This window comes from Microcaecilia unicolor, chromosome 4 (genome assembly GCF_901765095.1).
Source record: "Microcaecilia unicolor chromosome 4, aMicUni1.1, whole genome shotgun sequence".
Lineage (NCBI taxonomy): Eukaryota > Metazoa > Chordata > Amphibia > Gymnophiona > Siphonopidae > Microcaecilia > Microcaecilia unicolor.
The window spans coordinates 212775335-212793071 of NC_044034.1; the positions used below are offsets into that span (position 1 = coordinate 212775335).

At 45.7% G+C, this 17737-nt stretch overlaps 1 protein-coding gene across 1 annotated transcript in view; it reads right to left on the reverse strand.

The window, feature by feature from the left end:
• Positions 1–4312: 4312 nt before the first annotated feature.
• TSPAN32 (tetraspanin 32) overlaps positions 4313–17737 on the reverse strand; it is a 133016-nt gene continuing 119591 nt past the window's right edge. Inside the window, exons 7-9 of the mRNA XM_030201214.1 lie at positions 16208–16297; positions 14289–14372; positions 4313–5265 (exon numbers count right to left, since the gene is read on the reverse strand). Coding sequence (XP_030057074.1) covers positions 5170–5265; positions 14289–14372; positions 16208–16297 — 270 coding nt within the window. The 3' untranslated portion in view covers positions 4313–5169. The remainder of the gene's footprint in view (positions 5266–14288; positions 14373–16207; positions 16298–17737) is intronic.

The window sequence follows — 17737 nt, forward strand, 5'->3', positions numbered from 1 at the left end:
CCCCATATCCAGTGGCCCTCCTTTCCCCTGCCCTCCATCCACTTAGTCCAGCAGTGACCCTCCTCTCCCCTGCCCCCATGCCCAGTGGCCCTCCTTTCCCCTGCCCTCCATCCACTTAGTTCAGCAGTGACCCTCCTCTCCCCTGCCCCCATGCCCAGTGGCCCTCCTTTCCCCTGCCCTCCATCCACTTAGTCCAGCAGTGACCCTCCTCTCCCCTGCCCCCATGCCCAGTGGCCCTCCTTTCCCCTGCCCTCCATCCACTCAGTCCAGCAGTGACCCTCCTCTCCCCTGCCCCCATATCCAGTGACCCTCCTTTCCCCTGCCCTCCATCCACTTAGTCCAGTAGTGACCCTCCTCTCCCCTGCCCCCATATCCAGTGGCCCTCCTTTCCCCTGCCCTCCATCCACTTAGTCCAGTAGTGACCCTCCTCTCCCCTGCCCCCATGCCCAGTGGCCCTCCTTTCCCCTGCCCTCCATCCACTTAGTCCAGTAGTGACCCTCCTCTCCCCTGCCCCCATGCCCAGTGGCCCTCCTTTCCCCTGCCCTCCATCCACTTAGTCCAGCAGTGACCCTCCTCTCCCCTACCCTCCCTTCATTTCGCCCTCTCCCCGTTCCTTCTCCCCCCCCCCAGCGAGCCAGTTCTCCTCCCTCCCTCCGGATCCGTCCCTCACCAACGATCTTCGAATTTTTTCACCTGCCCGGCCCGCTAGCGCTGACTCTCCACTGCCGGTTCATGCTTCAAAATGGCCGCCGAGACTTCTCGCGAGGCCGCCTCTGAAAGTCTCGGCGGCCATTTTTAAAGCGCGAACCAGCAGGGGAGAGAGCGCTAGCGCCAGGCTAGCGGGCAGGCAAAGGATTCGAAGATCAGGTCGGTGAGGGACGGATACGGAGGGAGGGAGGAGAGCCGGCTCACGGGGGGGCCAGGGGGGGCCAGGGGGGGAGGAGAAGGAACGGGGAGAGGGTGGGGTGACTGGAGAGCTGCCTGTTGCCGGCCCTGCGTTTGGGGGGGCATTGCCCCCCCTCGCCCCCCCCAGTCTACGCCCATGGGTTTACCGTATAATAATGCACATAGATTGTAGAAACACCCACACCCCGCCACGTCCCCTTTTCACCTATGCGATTTAGATTAGGCGCACCACGTTATAGAATACACTTAGCGAGTTGTGCGAATAAATCTCAATTAATGCCAATTAGTGCTGATAATTGCTTGTTAACATCCAATTAACAGCACTGATTAGCTAGTTAACCAATTAACATAAGAACATAAGAGTAGCCATACTGGGTCAGACCAATGGTTCATCTTGCCCAGAATCCTGTTTTCCAAATAGTGGCCAAGCCAGGTCACAAGTATCTGGCAGAAACTCAATTAGCAGCAACATTCCATGCTATCAATCCTGCACTTTCCTTAAAGTGAAACTGAGCATGCTCAGTTTCACTTTAAGGAATGTGCAGGACATCAGGGCTCAGGAAGACAGCAGCAGTGCAGCACATATCAGCGAACGCGCTGGAGACTGGGACTGAAGAAGGCTTCGGCTGCTTGGGGGTTGGAGACCACGCCAGCAAAACCAGGGACCAGGTCTAAATTTGTGGGGGGCCCATGCCCCCGTGGTCCCACCTAGCTGCGCCCCTGCCAGGCTCTATGAGAACGGTATATCAAATGTTTTATCCTTACTGCCCTTATTCGTTCAGGAATAGACTAATGGTTACTGCAGCAGGCTGAGTGTCATGGACCCAAGTTCAGATGCCATTTCAGCTCTTTGTAACTTTTTTTTATATTTGTGATCCATCTGAAGATAGAAAAACACCTACAGTACCAGAATGTATAAGAAACCTGCAAGCCTAAAGGTTACTGAAGTGGTGTGCATTCAGATACATGGTATTTTTCTGTCCCTGAAGGGCTCATAATTTAAAAAAATATCACAACAGCTGGAGTTGGATTTGAACCTGGCACTTCTGGTTCTCAGCCCACTATTCTAACCATACGGCTACCCCTCTACTCTGTATAGATTAGAGAATGACACGGGGACAAAGTTTGTCCCCGTCCCCATGGGTTCTGTCTCTTTCCCCACCCCATCCCGCAGGTTCTGTCTCTGTCTTTGCAGTTTTGTTCCTCATCCCCACCCCATCTCCACAGGTTCTCTCTCCATCCTCGCCCTGTACCCACAGATTCTGTCCCTGTTCCCGCGGGCTCTGTCCTTATCTGAAGAATCCTCAAACATTTATGATTTTATATTTAAATCTTTTTATTAAAGTATAAAAAGGAACAATATGCGGTGCAACTGGTGTTTATAAATCACAAATAGAAAACAACGAGCAACTATAATAACCCCCCCCTCCCACCCTCTACCCTTCCAACCCCAACAATGGCTGACTTCTACTACCCCAAGGAACCCTAATCCACCCTGTTAAAACGTCCATGGGTACAAAATACAACACATTCTGTATGCCTAGTGGGGGAGAAATACACCCTATGAAGCACTGTTATGATTTTTTAATCTGTGGATGAATAATAACATCAACAATCTCAGGATTCAGTCTAGCTCTCCTGCCTTCCACAGTCCTTCCTGCAATAGAAAATGTCTTCTCAGAAGATGTGCTGGTAGCAGGAATGTACAGGATCCCCCAAGAAAATTTTGACAGTTGTGGCCAGCACTTTTGCTTATTTTTCCAAAAAATGAAAACAACATCGCCTGCATCACTCAAACATAAATAACTGTCCAATTCCATCCCTGCCCTGTCACCACGGGATATGTCCCCGTCCCCACCCCGTCCCTTCAGACTCTGTCCCCACCCCGTCCCCGCAGGCTCTGTCCCCATCCCCATCCCAGCAGTTACTGTGGGTCCCCGTCCCTGTGTCATTCTCTAGTATAGATCTCTATGTGGCCACTTTATAACATGGATGTTTCTATGCTACCACAAAGATGTTGATGTTCCTTATTTTGCCCCATTCAAAATCTGGACGTTTCATTTTGTAAAATGTATGTTCATGCTGGACATAGCCAGCACTTGGACGTCCATTTCTCATGTATTTTAGAACATGCAGATTGGCAGATCTTGATTTAAAATATATGAGAAATGGACGTCTCTATCTGACGTACCAACTTGGACATCCATATTCTTCCTACAATGCCAGTCCATGTGTCCTTTGCATTTTTGCAACAGTCTCATTCGGTGAACACAGACTGTATGATTCATCCAGTAGTGCAAAATTTAACATAATCTTTCTTCAGCCACTATTATCTCCTTACACCGTTGATAAGTTCATTGATTTATATATTTGACCATATATGGGTGGTTGAACAGTGCCAACGAAATCAGTAATGCAAAATATTACAGTAAAGAGAACTTGGAGTCTGAGACCAACAGAACTTTATTGCCTGAAGCCCAAAGTTTGTTGAAGCCATTACTCCTTCCGGAGGGAAGATCAAAATTTTGTCCGTATTCAGTGCACGTGTCAGTCTATATTTCATGCTTGCTTTGTGAAATTATTGGAAAAAAAAATGAAGACCGAGATATTATGATGTCACCTAGTCAAGTACTGCCTGCTTGGTAAGCTGTTGACTTCTTTAGATGGCAACTGTTCACATTGGGCTAGGTTCAGTAAATGGTACCAAAAAAAATGGGCATTATTCTATAAATGGCACTCCAAGTTGGGCACTGTTTATAGAATAGCGAATAGTGCTGGGATCCACGTAGGGCTGACCAGAGACTGAGTCGGGCCCGGGCTGCTGCTGCCGATTCCCTTGGACCACCGCGTAGCCAGACTATAAAACTTGGGAGGGGCTACAACCCAAAGTGGGGGGGGGGCATATTTTTCCACACCTCCTCGCTGCAACTCCACATAGCTTGGCTGGTGGGGGGGGGGGTCCTCAAGCCCCACCAGCAGAAGCCTTCCTCCAGTGCTGTTCTCCACCGCATTGCTTCACAACGTGAGGGGAAAAGCAGCTGCAGGGCAGGCAATGTGGCGGAGAACAGCACTGAAGAAAGGATTCTGCTGGTGGGGTTTGGGGACCCTCGCCAGCCAAACCAGAGGCTCCGAAGCCCTGTGTCTGCTCCTTCCCAGCCTCTAAGGGGGGCCTGGCGCTGGAGTTTTCTCTCTTCTGCTCCTGTCGGGACGCAATCACCCGGGTCCCGTCAGGAGCAGGAGAGAAACAGACCCCGGCGCCGAGCCTCCCTTGGAGACCAGGCCTGGGAGAATCTTGCCCCCCCTCTTGGTGGCACTGGATCCGCGCCCAACTTTGGGTGTGAGGATCTACACCAACTTAAACCTGGTATAAATCCTCACGTGTAAATTAGGTGCAGATCCCCCAAATTCTATAATACTGAGAGCATCTTTATTGAACACCCCTCCCATGGCCACACCCCTTTTCAGTCATGTGCTTAAAGATCTGATTGCGCAAATCCGAACTGTTGCCAATTAAAGCCAATAATTGATTTTTAGTGCCCAATTATTAGCGCTCATTGGCTTGTTAATTAAATTGTATGTGCAAATTGGGTGTGTGTCCAAGTTTGTGTGCAACACTGTGGCTGCCATATATAGCATCCAGGAGAACAAAGAAAAAGTGCTATTGCAGGCTTACAATCTTTGGACCCAATATTCAAAAGGGTTTAACTGGGTAAGAGAGGCTCTTGCCCAGTTAAACCCTCTAAGTTGGCCATCTGTCAATATTCAGTGACATTTGAATGGATGATGCAGCTGAATCTTGCCTCTGAGGTGGAACAGTGCCAGGACAGGTTAGGGACCAAGCTTGGGTGGAACCAGCATTTAACCAGTTAGCAGTGATTTTCAATCTGCTAATTAATTAAGTAAGGGAATAAATTGAGGACAGCAAAAAAAGCTGTCCTAACAACTGCTCAGCTAGGCACCAGTCTGAATATCAGTTGGTGCTTGGATAACTTCAGGGTGACTACACTTACCTGGATATTCAAAGATGGAGCCTGGACATGGCCTGGCATTGAATATCTGACCTTAATTTAGCCTGCAGCTATCAGCGGTTTAAAAACCACTGACTACCATGAGCTGAATATAACCCCCTTTGTATATAATACATAAATTACCTAACTTGCTCTCTCCCAGCTAACAAATCAATCAGTCATTCCTTTAACAAATAGCTAAAAACACCGAAAGACTGAGTTCTTAGGCCTGGGATGGCCATGTCCATGCAGTGATCTACTGCTGCGTCAATATGTATTTGCCTTTCCGGTCCCAGGTGATGCCGAAATGGATTGAGAAAAAGAGGAAAGATGTTAAAACCATTCCATAAACCTAGAGAGAAAGAGAAGGTAATGTAAATGGGTATGGGCAGAACAGAAATGTTCCTCTATACTTCAGTTTCCCAACTAAGCCTAAACTTCCCCCATTCACACTATATAATTCAGTACTGGGGAGAGGGACACAGAAACTGGAGTACCGTGTGTTAAAGAAATGTAATCCATGCAGTAGATATAAAGTTAGGTTGCTTACCTGTAACAGGCACTCTCTATAGACATAGGTGGTCAGTGACTAATATGTTTGGGTAAGCTAAAGTTGGATGGAGCAGGGGGGGAGGCAGGGCTAGAATGGTGGGATGGGGTATGGCAGGGAAAGTTAAAATCCTTGGGGTGGGAGAGAACACCTATGTCAGCAGTAAATGGACAGTGAGGGTACTTTAGAACACAGCAGGTCAGGAGAACCATGAAGGTCATGGAAGTTGTGGCAGCCGTTTTGAGACTGGAGCCAACATAGGCAAGAGAGATCCATGTTGCTCCAATCTCAAAATGGCTGCTGCAACCTCCCATGACAGTCTCGACAACTGTTAGGAGTTACGGACCAAGAAAGGGATCTGGGTGTCGTCGTCGATAATACACTGAAACCTTCTGCTCAGTGTGCTGCTGTGGCTCGGAAAGCGAAAAGAATGTTGGGTATTATTAGGAAAAGTATGGAAAACACGTGTGAGGATGTTATAATGCCATTATATTGCTCCATGGTGCGACCGCACCTTGAGTATTGTGTTCAATTCTGGTCGCCACATCTCAAGAAAGATATAGTGGAATTGGAAAAGGTGCAGCGAAGGGTGACTAAAATGATAGCGGGGATGGGACGACTTCCCTATGAAGAAAGACTAAGGAGGCTAGGGCTTTACAGCTTGGAGAAGAGACGGCTGAGGGGAGACATGATAGAGGTATATAAAATAATGAGTGGAGTGGAACAGGTGGATGTGAAGCGTCTGTTCACGCTTTCCAAAAATACTAGGACTAGGGGGCATGCGATGAAACTACAGTGTAGTAAATTTAAAACAAATCGGAGAAAATGTTTCTTCACCCAACGCGTAATTAAACTCTGGAATTCACTGCCGGAGAACGTGGTGAAGGCGGTTAGCTTGGCAGAGTATAGAATGTTTGTACGTTTGGGAAGCTTGCCAGGTGCCCTTGGCCTGGATTGGCTGCTGTTGTGGACAGGATGCTGGGCTCGATGGACCCTTGGTCTTTTCCCAGTGTGGCATTACTTATGTACTTATTTTGACTTCGGAGCAGGGGCAGGAGTGACTGGGGATTGTTCCTGCCTGACTAGGCCACTAGACAACCAGGGTTTGTAAGGTAGGCCGGGGGGAGAGGTCGATTTTTGTTCAGGAGGATTGGGAGTGTGGCCCACTTTTGTTCAAAAAGGGGGAGGGGCACAGTGAGGCCTGTTTTTGTTTGGAGGTGATGTCATGCCATACCATTTTTGGGTTTGGCTTCAGCTGAAACTGCAAAGTGAATTTTGGCTACAGATTTGTTTTCGGTCAAAACTGGAAAAATCAGTTTCGGTCACCCTTTACATTCAAGAATCAGAGGGGCAATACAGTGTTCAGAGAATCAATTCTGAATTTTTCTCTGTGGAAAAACCTGTTGAGAATCCTGAAATATAGGATAAGTCAATAATCTCTTGCATTTCTTGTAATAAAGAACTATTTGAAGTCGAACCCTATGTTGAATTTGTGCAAGAGAACACATTTTAGAGTGCTCTCCTTAAGAAGAAAAAGCAATTCCTGTTGAAGAAACTCTTGGTGAGAACATTTTGTAGTGGGCAGGGAGTTGGGAGCTTCTTGAAGACAATTTTCTTGAGATATGATCTCTAAAACCAAAGAGGCTGCAGTAATCACTGGCCAATGTTTCTTGAAGAAAGCGAGACAACCTCCTATCAGTACGTTGAGAGACACTGGAACAAAACAACTGAATGAAGACGCTTCTACTGCCTCCTTGCTCACTGGCAAAGCCTTTGAGGCTATTGTTGCCTTGGTATATAATATTACTACAAGTGATGCTTGTGATGGTAATAAAATTATTTCTAGAACTGAAAGAATTATGGCTTTCTAAAGGCTTGTGATCAGATCACCTTCATTTCCACCTTTTTCTCCAAACAAATCTTCACCTGAGCACTGCACATTTGCAAGCTTCTCAGGAACATCTGACTGAAGATCAGAAGTCTTGCTCCAATGGCTGTCGATAAGGTGTGAGAAGAGGTGTCCAAAATGTTGTACACCAATCTAATTAATGCTTCTTGTGCTTTTAATTTTATATATATTTTCCATGAAGCTAACCTTCAATGATGAGGTAATGAAGGTTGCATATTGGCTGAAATTTTGCATACAGAGTGTATATACTGCTCCAAATATAACTGGCATAACTATTCATGAGATAAGAACATAAGTGTTGTCATAATGGGACAGATCGAAGGTCAATCAAGCCCCAGTATCCTGTTTCCAACAGTGGCCAATCTAGGTTATAAGTACCTGGCAAGGTCCCAAAACAGTACAATACATTTTATGCTGCTTATCCTAGAAATACTACTTGTTAATTAGGGAAGAGTCTCATATAGTCACCACGGCTGGTTTCACTTCACTCACTCGGTGAACCTCTGCCCATGAGTATTTTAATCACAGACTCAACCCCCTCCCTTCCTACATGTGTGAAATTTTATATGCTGGTATCATTAGCAATATGTATCTGCTCTTATCATTGCAATAACCAATAACATAGGTGGCTGCGTGGCACTTATCTGTGTCTGCCGGTGTGCTCATATACCCCTGGCAGACACAGATAAGTGCCACGCAGCCATCTATGTTATTGGTTATTGCAATGATAAGAGCAGATACATATTGCTAATGATACCAGCATATAAAATTTCACACACATAGGAAGGGAGGGGGTTGAGTCTGTGATTAAAATACACACGGGCAGAGGTTCACCGAGTGAGTGAAGTGAAACCGGCCGTGGTGACTGTATGGGACTCTTCCTTAATTAACATGTAGTAGTTTAGTGGTACTCCGTGAGAACCCTCTACTTTTTTTGTTTTACGTATAGGAGAGTAGTAGTAGAGAAGTGCCTTGTTGATTTGACAGTATCCTAGAAATAAGCAGTGGATTTTCCCCATGTCCTTCTTAATAATGGCTTATGGACTTTTCTTTTAGAAAGAAATCCAAACCTTTTTGAAATCCCGTAAAGGTAACTGCTTTTACTACATTCTCTGGCAATGAATTCCAGAGTTTAATTACACGTTGAGTGAAAAAATATTTTCTCCAATTAATTTTAAATTTACTACTTTGTAGCTTCATTGCATACCCCATAGTCCTAGCATTTTTGGAAAGAGTAAACAAGTGATTCACTTCTACCTCTTCCACTCCATTCACATACCTGTATCCTATCTCCCCTCAGCAGTCCTTTCTCCAAACCGAAGAGCCATAGCAGCTTTAGCCTTTCCTCATAGGGAAGTCGTCCCATCCCCTTTATCATTTTTGTCGCCCTTCTCTGTACCTTTTCTAATTCCACTATATCTTTTTTGAGATGCAGTGACCAGAACTGCACACAATATTCAAGGTGCGGTCACAAGATGGAACAATACAAAGACATTATAACGTCCTCATTTTTGTTTCCCATTCCTTTCCTAATAATACCTAACATTCTATTTGCTTTCTTAGCCACCACTGCACACTGAGCAGAGAGTTTCAACGTATCATCAACAATGACACTTAGATTCCTTTCCTAGTTGGTGACTTCTAATGTGGAATCTTGCATTATGTAGCTATAGTTTGGGCTCCTCTTTCCCACATGCATCACTTTGCACTTGCTCACATTTAAAGGTCATTTGCCATTTGGATGCCCAATCTCCCAGTCTCGTAAGTTCCTTTTGTAATTTTTCACAATTTTTCACAATCCTCTTGCGATTTAACACTTATGAATAACTTTGTGTCATCAGCAAATTTAATTACCTCACTAGAGTTTAATTATTCGTTGAGTGTAGAAATATTTTCTGTGATTAGTTTTAAATTTACTATTTAGTAGCTTCTTTGCGTGTCCCCTAATCCTTGTGATTTTGGAAAGAGTAAACAAGCGATTCACATCTACCTGTTCCACTCCACTCAGTATTTTATAAATCTTTATCATTTCTTCCCTCAGTTGTCTCTTCTCCAAGCTGAAGATCCCTAGTTGCTTTATCCCTTCCTCATAGGGACGTCACCCCATCCCTACAGTTAGGCAGCAATTGGACACATACATGTGTAAATAACAATAATCCGGCTATGTCCTAACTGTAAGTGCATATCTTTGATAATGTGTACTTTGAAGATGGGCATTCATAATACAGAGTCTGGGCAGGTGTGGGTGGAGCGCACACATGCACATAACTTATAGAATACTATAAGTTACATGCATATCTCCTGAATATAGGTGCGAGCATTTATAGCAGCTGTATGGCTGGAGTAAGTGCTTGCACTTGAACATGTATGCACGTTTATTGCTGGGTACACTAATATTCTGTAAAGGAAACTAGGTATTTACTGTGGAGGAGTAGCCTAATGGATAGTGCAGCATGTGTTTTGATTTTGTGAACACTATCATCACTTACAGTGGTTTACTGAAGGATGTCTCATTTGGAGCAGTAATCATTCATTATTAGTGATAGCTCTATTTACAGAGGGACTTGTGAATCACGGTTTAAAACTGCAAGTAACCACTTTTTACTACAAATAATTTTTATTGGTTAGGCTGTGTTGTATCTTATTTTAAATTGCTGTAAATAATGAGCACGGGTGTGCACTTTGAAATGACAGAGCAAAAATGAGCCGGAGACTCATGATCTGATAAGACATTCTTACGTGCAAGCAGCCATGAGAGGGAGGACAGTGTAAATAAACAGGAGAATGTGGATTAGCAACTTAAGGGAAAATAGATGGTGAGAACAGAGAACAGAATGATCTCTGAGGAAGATAAGTGCTAAAGTAATGTGAAGCATTGTTTAACATAAAAGTATATAAGCATCTGAACCAGATCATTACTTTGGAGAAACGGGTTCAGATAATACCTTTGTATAGCAGAGCCCGTTCTCCCATGAGAAACTATTAATTATATCTGTACCTTTAAATATCTGTACTTTGGTAAGTAAATAAAAACGAAATTGCTTTGGCAGCCTTGGTCTTTTATCTCTACAAATTGTGGGTAACTGGTATACGACGATTTGGAGAGGTGGTAAAAAGACCTAAACATTTACAGTGAATTAATTAATTTCATTGCCCCATATCATATGTATTTTTTCAGAAAGCTTTTTGAGTGATTAGCTATTAGGCACTTTCTGTATTTGGGTTATTTTTGGATTGAAGTATCTTTCTTTGCCTAAAAGTGTGTAGCAGAAATGTTTTAAATTCTTTAATAACAGTAATGAATCTTCAAGGGTAGCTTTCATCCAAGAATGCAAACTTGGCATTATGACCATAGCACCAGTTGCATGCAGAAAGTCTTGCGTGCAACTGATCTTAAGATTTGTCCAGTGCATCACAATCTAAAAGCAACGGGTATAGAAAAATGTCCTAATAATAATAATGTGGGTGGGGGGATGACTGAGTGCCGCAGTGCAAATGCAAGATCAAACTGAAGTAACTAAAGTTTTTGTTGTTAAGTGCCGTTGAGTTGATGTCAGCTTGTAGTGACCTTGTGAATAGTTGCCCTGAACTATAGGAGACAATTTTTCAAAAGGACTGGGGGTGAAAAAACCCAATGGAAAATAGTGTTTTCTGGACACAGTCAATATTGGAGGTGCTTGAGCACCCACAAAGGTGGAACCTATGCCTTGAACTTTGTTAGTTCTTCAGCCATGCAGCTAATCATTGATAGAGTGGCATCTGTAGCTGTTGTTATTGTATTGAGATATCACATTGTTGGTCCTTCCTCTTTTACATTACCTTCAAACTTGTTAATCATGTCATCTTTCTCTAAGATCTTTCTCTTTGGATGATATGCCTGAAGTATGGAAGTCAAAATCATCTTGAGAATTTAAGCTTTGAAGTAAAGCTTAGCTTTAACATTCTCCAATACTGACTGATTTGTTCTTCAGGCAGTCCATGATATATGCAGTATTCTCCTCTGACACCATAATTTGAAGGCACTGATTTTCTTCCTGTCTTGCTTCTTCACTGTCCAACTTTTGCATCTGTATCATACTATTGAAAATACCATGCCTGGATAAGTCACATCCTTCTATGTATCTCTGCATTTGAAGACCTTGTCTAGGTCCTTCATAGGCATACTCCCATTGATTTTCTTGACTGCTTGCATTGAGAATTGATTCAAGTAGGTTGAAGTTGTCTATTACTTCTATTTCTCCATCAAGAGATGAAATTATTGATGTTACCAGTTGTCAGGAATTTTGACTTCTTCATTTTCAGGTGCAGGCCCATTTTGAGACTATTGGGTCAATATTCATTAATTCAAGTATTTATATACCACTTAGACCTAAGTGGATTACAGTTTTCATTTTACAGGTACTGGGTCTATCCCTAGTGGGCTCACAATCTAAATAGTTCATTGTACTACTGCTGTACCTAGAGCAACAAAGGGTTAAATGACTTGCCCAGGGTCACACAGAGCTGCAAAGGGAATGGAACCTGGGTTTCTAGGATCTCAACCCTCTGCTAACCATCAGGCAGAAGTAGGAATTGAACCCAGCTCCCCAGGTCCGCAACCTGCTACACTAACCATTAGGACACTCCTCCACTACTCCATTCAGCATGCTTTAAGCAGGCAGGAGAGGCTCCTGCCCACTTAAGCCTGTTAGACTTGTGAGTTCTTGTGCCAAGTAGATTGCTGCTGAGCTTGGTACTCAGACCAGGTTCTGCTTGGTGGCCGGACAACCCCGGGTTTCACCTGCGATGACCGCCGTTCCCCAGAGGTTGAACCCCTAGGTGCGGGCAGCCTGCAGGACTTACTAGATGGAGCTGGAAGTGGGGTGGTGAACGTATCGGCCAGGCAGGCAGCAGGCAGGGGAGTAATCCAGGAACAGGCAATGTCAAAAGGCAAGCAGCAGGCAGGAAAGTAATCCAGGTACAGGCAAAGTCAATTGGCAAACAACAGGCAAGAGAGTAATCCAGGCATAGGTAAGTCAGTAGGCAGGCAGCAGGTCAAGAGGGTAATCCAGGTACAGGCAAAGTCAGTAGGCAGGCAGCAGGTCAAGAGAGTAATCCAGGTACAGATAAAGTCAATAGGCAGGCAGCAGGCAAGAGAGTAATCCAGGGACAGGCAATGTCAATAGGCAGGCAAGAGAGTGATCCAGGTACAGGCAAAGTCAGCAACGAGGGACAAATAGGTAAGAAACAAACTACTGAGCAAGTAACACCTACCAAAGTAGAAGCCAAAGCATGGAGTCCAGGAAGAGCTCAGCTGATAAAGTGCTGGCGTCTGACATCAGCAGGAACCAGAAGGGAGAAGGAGCACAGTCATAGGACAAGAGCAGGGGAAGGAGGAACCAGAAGACCAATAGGAGAGAAGCAATGGAAGCCAGGCAGAGGGAGAGTAGACACAGGTGTGTGGAAGCAACACAATCAAGGAGCCTGGAAGCCAGGCAGAGAGAGAGCATACACAGGTGCATGGAAGCAAAGCAATTAAGGAGCCTGCAACCACCGCTCTCTGAACAAACCCAGAGAAGAACTACACACATATGGCTCAGGGCAGTGCCAGTCAAGTGTGCGTGTCGACGGGACGCTGCTTGCGTTGAGGTAGGGGACATGACAAAGCCATTCTGAGCAGGCCAGCCGCTGATATTCAGCACCACTTAATTGGGCAATATCACTGAATATCAGCAACAACCAACATGGCACTACCCGTGTGTGGAATCAGGAAAGAGCTGGCAGTTATGTGGGCATTGTGTATATTAAGTGCTAGTGCCTGCATAGCCAAGTGGGCAAACAGGAGCACACAAAAGGTAGTCCTATCTTATTCTGCTTAGCTCTGTAGTGTCGGCACCTGCATAATTTCAGTCAGTACCTGACCACCGATATGCAATGCCAGTGCCCAAACAAGGTCTGGCATTGAATCCTGCAGCTGTCAGCAGCTTATAAACCACTGACTACCCCTATGTTTTTTTTAAAGGTGATGGGATTTGATATACCGCCTTTCTGCGGTTACAACCAAAGTGGTTTACATATGATATTCAGGTACTTATTTTGTCCCAGGGGCAATGGAGGGTTAAGTGACTTGCCTGGTGTCACAGGGAGCTGCAGTGGGAATCCATCCTGGTTCCCCTGTTCTCAAGCTTCTGCAGTAACCATTAGGCTACTCCTGCACTCCAGATGTTTCAGAAGGGTACAGAAAAATTTCCTAACAATAATAATTATGTTGGGAGTGGGGAGGGGCTTGGATGCCCGAGTGCTGCAGTGCATATGTAAGGACAAAGTGGAAGGAGCTGAACTAGCCGAAGTGCATATATAAAAAGCTATGAACGGAGACAGAGCGGTGGACCTGTACAAATGAATTCTTCTAAATGGTAATTCATCATCCTCTGCCTCTCTGCTGTACTCACAGAACCTTCCTTCACCCCTATGATTTATGGGAGAGGAGGTTTGCAAAAGGATCATATTAGTGCAGGGTGGGCACTGGGTAACCATGGTCCTTGAGGGCCACAACCCAGTCAGGTTTTCATGATCTCCACAAAAAATGTGCATGAGCTCTATTTGCGTACAATTGAAGCGGTACATGGAAATCTTGAAAACCCAACTGGGTTGTGGCCCTCGAGGACCATGGTTACCCCCCCCTCCCCCGTATTAGTGGCATTTTGTTTATTTTATTGTACTTTAATAGCATTGCAACATTTTAGTTGTTAATTGTGTGCTATAATTATGTTGTAAACAGCACCGAGTCTTATTAGAGATGAGCAGGGTGAAAATGAATGTACTGTGATGACACAGGAGCTGGCTACTCACTGCATACTAAATTCCTAAACCTCCCTCATATCCCACTCCTCAACCAGTTACCTTGACAAAAGCTGTAGAGACAAAGGCAAGTTACCGTAAAAGGCAGCGTGATAAGTAGCAGTGCTGAGATAAAGCTCATGTGCCTCGTCAGAAATCCTTCCATGGCCTGCAAGCAGTCCTAAAATGGGACATGAAATCCATGAGAATACAACAATATTGAAACCAGCTGTGTCTGCAAAACTAGGCTCTTGTGCATGTATGCACAGATCCTAATGTACACAGAGCCTATGAATGTTAATCCTACAGTGTATGCTTTGAGTCTTAAAGTTTTATTTTTGGGATCTCCATTTTCTAGCTATAGAACAAAAAGATATACCTTATGTTTTAAAAGTCATTTCTTTCTAATACAATACACCAGTGCTGTGAACAAACACAGAGAGAACAGAATGCCCAGAGCTCAGACTGCTTTTAACAGCCCTTCTTAAATTCTCTCCTGCCTTCTCAGTGACATTAGAGGAGAACAATGAAAGAAAAATACTGTTCCTTAGACACGGATGGTTGCAGTGAACCTCTCAGCCTTCATTTCTAGACTCTAAACCAGTGAAACTCAGAAGACTCTCCGTGGCAGCTATAACTCATGGAAATCACTAACAGCACTCCTTGGACAAGGAGGTCCCATTTATGTGACCCTGCAGGGCTGGCTCAAGGGATAGTGGTGTCCTGAGCCAACTTGCTTTGGAGGCGCCCCCTCCCCCATTGCAACACTTCCAACATTCCCTTCCCCCTACAGATTCAGCATCTCTCCTCTCCCTCAGTCCAGTATTTCTTTCCCCTCCTCTATCCCCCTTCCTATGGGTCCAGCACTGCTCCCTCCGGGGGCATAGCCAGACCTCGACGGGAGGGGGGCCAGAGCCCAAGGTAGGGGAGCACATTTTGGCCCGCCTCCCGCTGCTGCCCTCCCACTGCCACTTCCGCCTTCCCGCAGCCGTTACCGCCTCCCTGCTGCTGCCTTCCTGCCACCGCTTCCCCCCCCTGCCACTGCGAAGGTACCTTGGCTGGCGGGGGTCCCTAACCCCAGCCAGCTAAAGCATTTGTCCTGCGCTGGCCTCACATTGCCTGGCGCCCTGTTCTGTTTTCAGTCGCTGAGCACGCTCATTTTAATGAAACTGAGCATGTGCGAGCATGCTCAGTGACTGAAAACAGGACAGGGCGCGAAGCAATGTGAGACCAGCATGGGACAAACATTTTAGCTGGTGGGGGTTGGGGACCCCCACCAGCCAAACCAGGGGCCCCAGAGCCAATTTCGGGGGGGCCCAGGCCACCACAGCTATGCCATTGACTCCCTCACCTCTTTCACTCCCCTGCGGTCCTGTAAAGTTTATGTCAGTGAATGGTGGCAGCAGGACAGGCTACCTTCAGCCAGCAACTGGGTCTTCTCTCTGCCATGTCCTGCACACAGGAAATTGCATTACAGGAGGCAGGACATGGCAGAGGGAAGACCCAGGGGTTGGCCAAAGGCAGCCTGTCATGTTGCTGCTGCTGCCAACACTGGCGACCAACATAAAGTTTACAGGACTGTAAGGGAATGAGAGAGATGATTGAGCAGTGTCAGACCCATGGGAAGAAAGAGAGAAGGGGAGAGACTGGCCAGCAATGGTGGAGGGAGGAAGAAAAGGCTTAACTTGTAGACCAGAGGAGGTCAGAGGCTAGCTATTTTGATGCCCTTAATCCAGAGCCTCACCTGGTTAAGCTGGCCCTAGGACCCTGAGAATCCATCAGACACAAATAATACAGCATGACCCTGGATTTACACAGGAGACTGTCCTGCAGTCATACTTTCAGATCACATTTCACCATGTGCAAAGAACAACTTCTGACTCCCAGGTTTAGTTTAAACATAAGCCATTGTTATATGCTATTTCTATGATTTATAGTTTTTGTCAGCGCCATCTGCTCTCTATCCCTTCCTTACTGTACTTCAGGGACTTATCTCTTACTGTGCCCTGCTCTTACCTCTCCTCCAGCTAACGTATCTGAAGGACACGTCTCCTGTTCAGAGATTTTTCCATGTCTGAACCATGACATCTTCCCACAGCACTGAAACTGAAATAGGAAAATAACAGTAACCAAATTGCCACTTCTTGGACGGTGTAGATTTATGTAATTCATTTTTCCAATAGCATGATATAGTTACACGCTACCTCCCTCCTTGCGTAAACTGCAGATGGAATCAGAAGCAGAAAGGGGAGTGAAGCATCTGAGGGAATTTCTCTCCCAGTGCCAAGGACATAATTTTTAAAAGGCTGAGTTGCTTAACGTTGAGTGTTAGGCTCTTAAATTGGCCATATTAAAAACTGAGGGGCTGATGCTCAGAAACTAATGCCAACGTTACAGCTGATTAGTGCAGGACTAGTGCTGCTGTTAATCTGTGCAGAATTCTCAGAGGGCTTTAGCACAGGAAACAATGTGCACATCAGAGATGGCTGTAAATTGTACTTAAGTGTAGTCAAACCGATATTGATGAGGTCATTCGCTTTGCCCTCCCAATGCTCAGAGAACAGCGTACAAACAAAATGCTACTTTTACCGCTGGAAACCTGCCCCCAGCTCAGACCTGGCATTGCGGGGGGGGGGGGGGGGGGGGGGGGGTAGAAGAGAGGGTTTTTTTTTATTTTCAGTTTAAAATCTTCCACTTTTGATTTCTTTTGCAAGCAGAAGGAAGTCTGCACAAGCCTGTACACGCCAGTACTAAGAGAAAGAAATGTCAGCAAGTCCAAACAAACCCAAAATTGAAAACACACCTGGCACCTGTTGGCACTTGTTTTCTGCATTTAAATACAAGCCTTCCAAGATCTAGAGCTCCTCAGCTTGGAGAAAAGACAACTGAGGATACAGGTCAGTGGCGTAGCTAGGGGGAGTGGTTGATCTCCCAAACAGACATTTAGAAAAAATGGCACCTCCACATGCCAATATTGTTCTCTACCTCCCTTGCGAGTTTCTCCTGTCTCTTCTGCCTCTCCCATCCGCGTGGCTGTTTTAAAGCCCTGAAGCGTTCTCCGTCCGGCACCGGCGATTCAGATAGTCAGCCTTCTTGCCAGCGTCGGGGCCTCTCCTCAGGCGTGTCCCACCTCTGCGGAAAACAGGACGTTGCATTACAGTAGGCGGGACGCACCTGAGGAAAGGTCCCGACGCTGGCAAGAAGGCTGACTATCTGAATCACTGGTGCCGGACGGAGAACGCTTCAGGGCACTGAAAATGACCACGCGGACAGTAGAGAGGCTGTGGGCAAAACGCGAAAGATGTAAGACTCGGGGAGGGGGTGGAGAAGGGAGAAAGAGCTGCCCAAGGAGGTTTTAATAGGAGTGGAAGTGAGCCTATCTAGTCCATTGTAAGCAAGGAAGCCGGTTTGGTTAATCCGTTTCCACTCTCCCTCTCAGCCGTCATTGCTGTTCACTCGAAACAAAGCAAGCTGCTGCCTCCACCTTGTCATTTTTTTTTATTGTTGGTCCATCTGTAGCAAGTCTAAAGCTGTTTCAGTTAGATA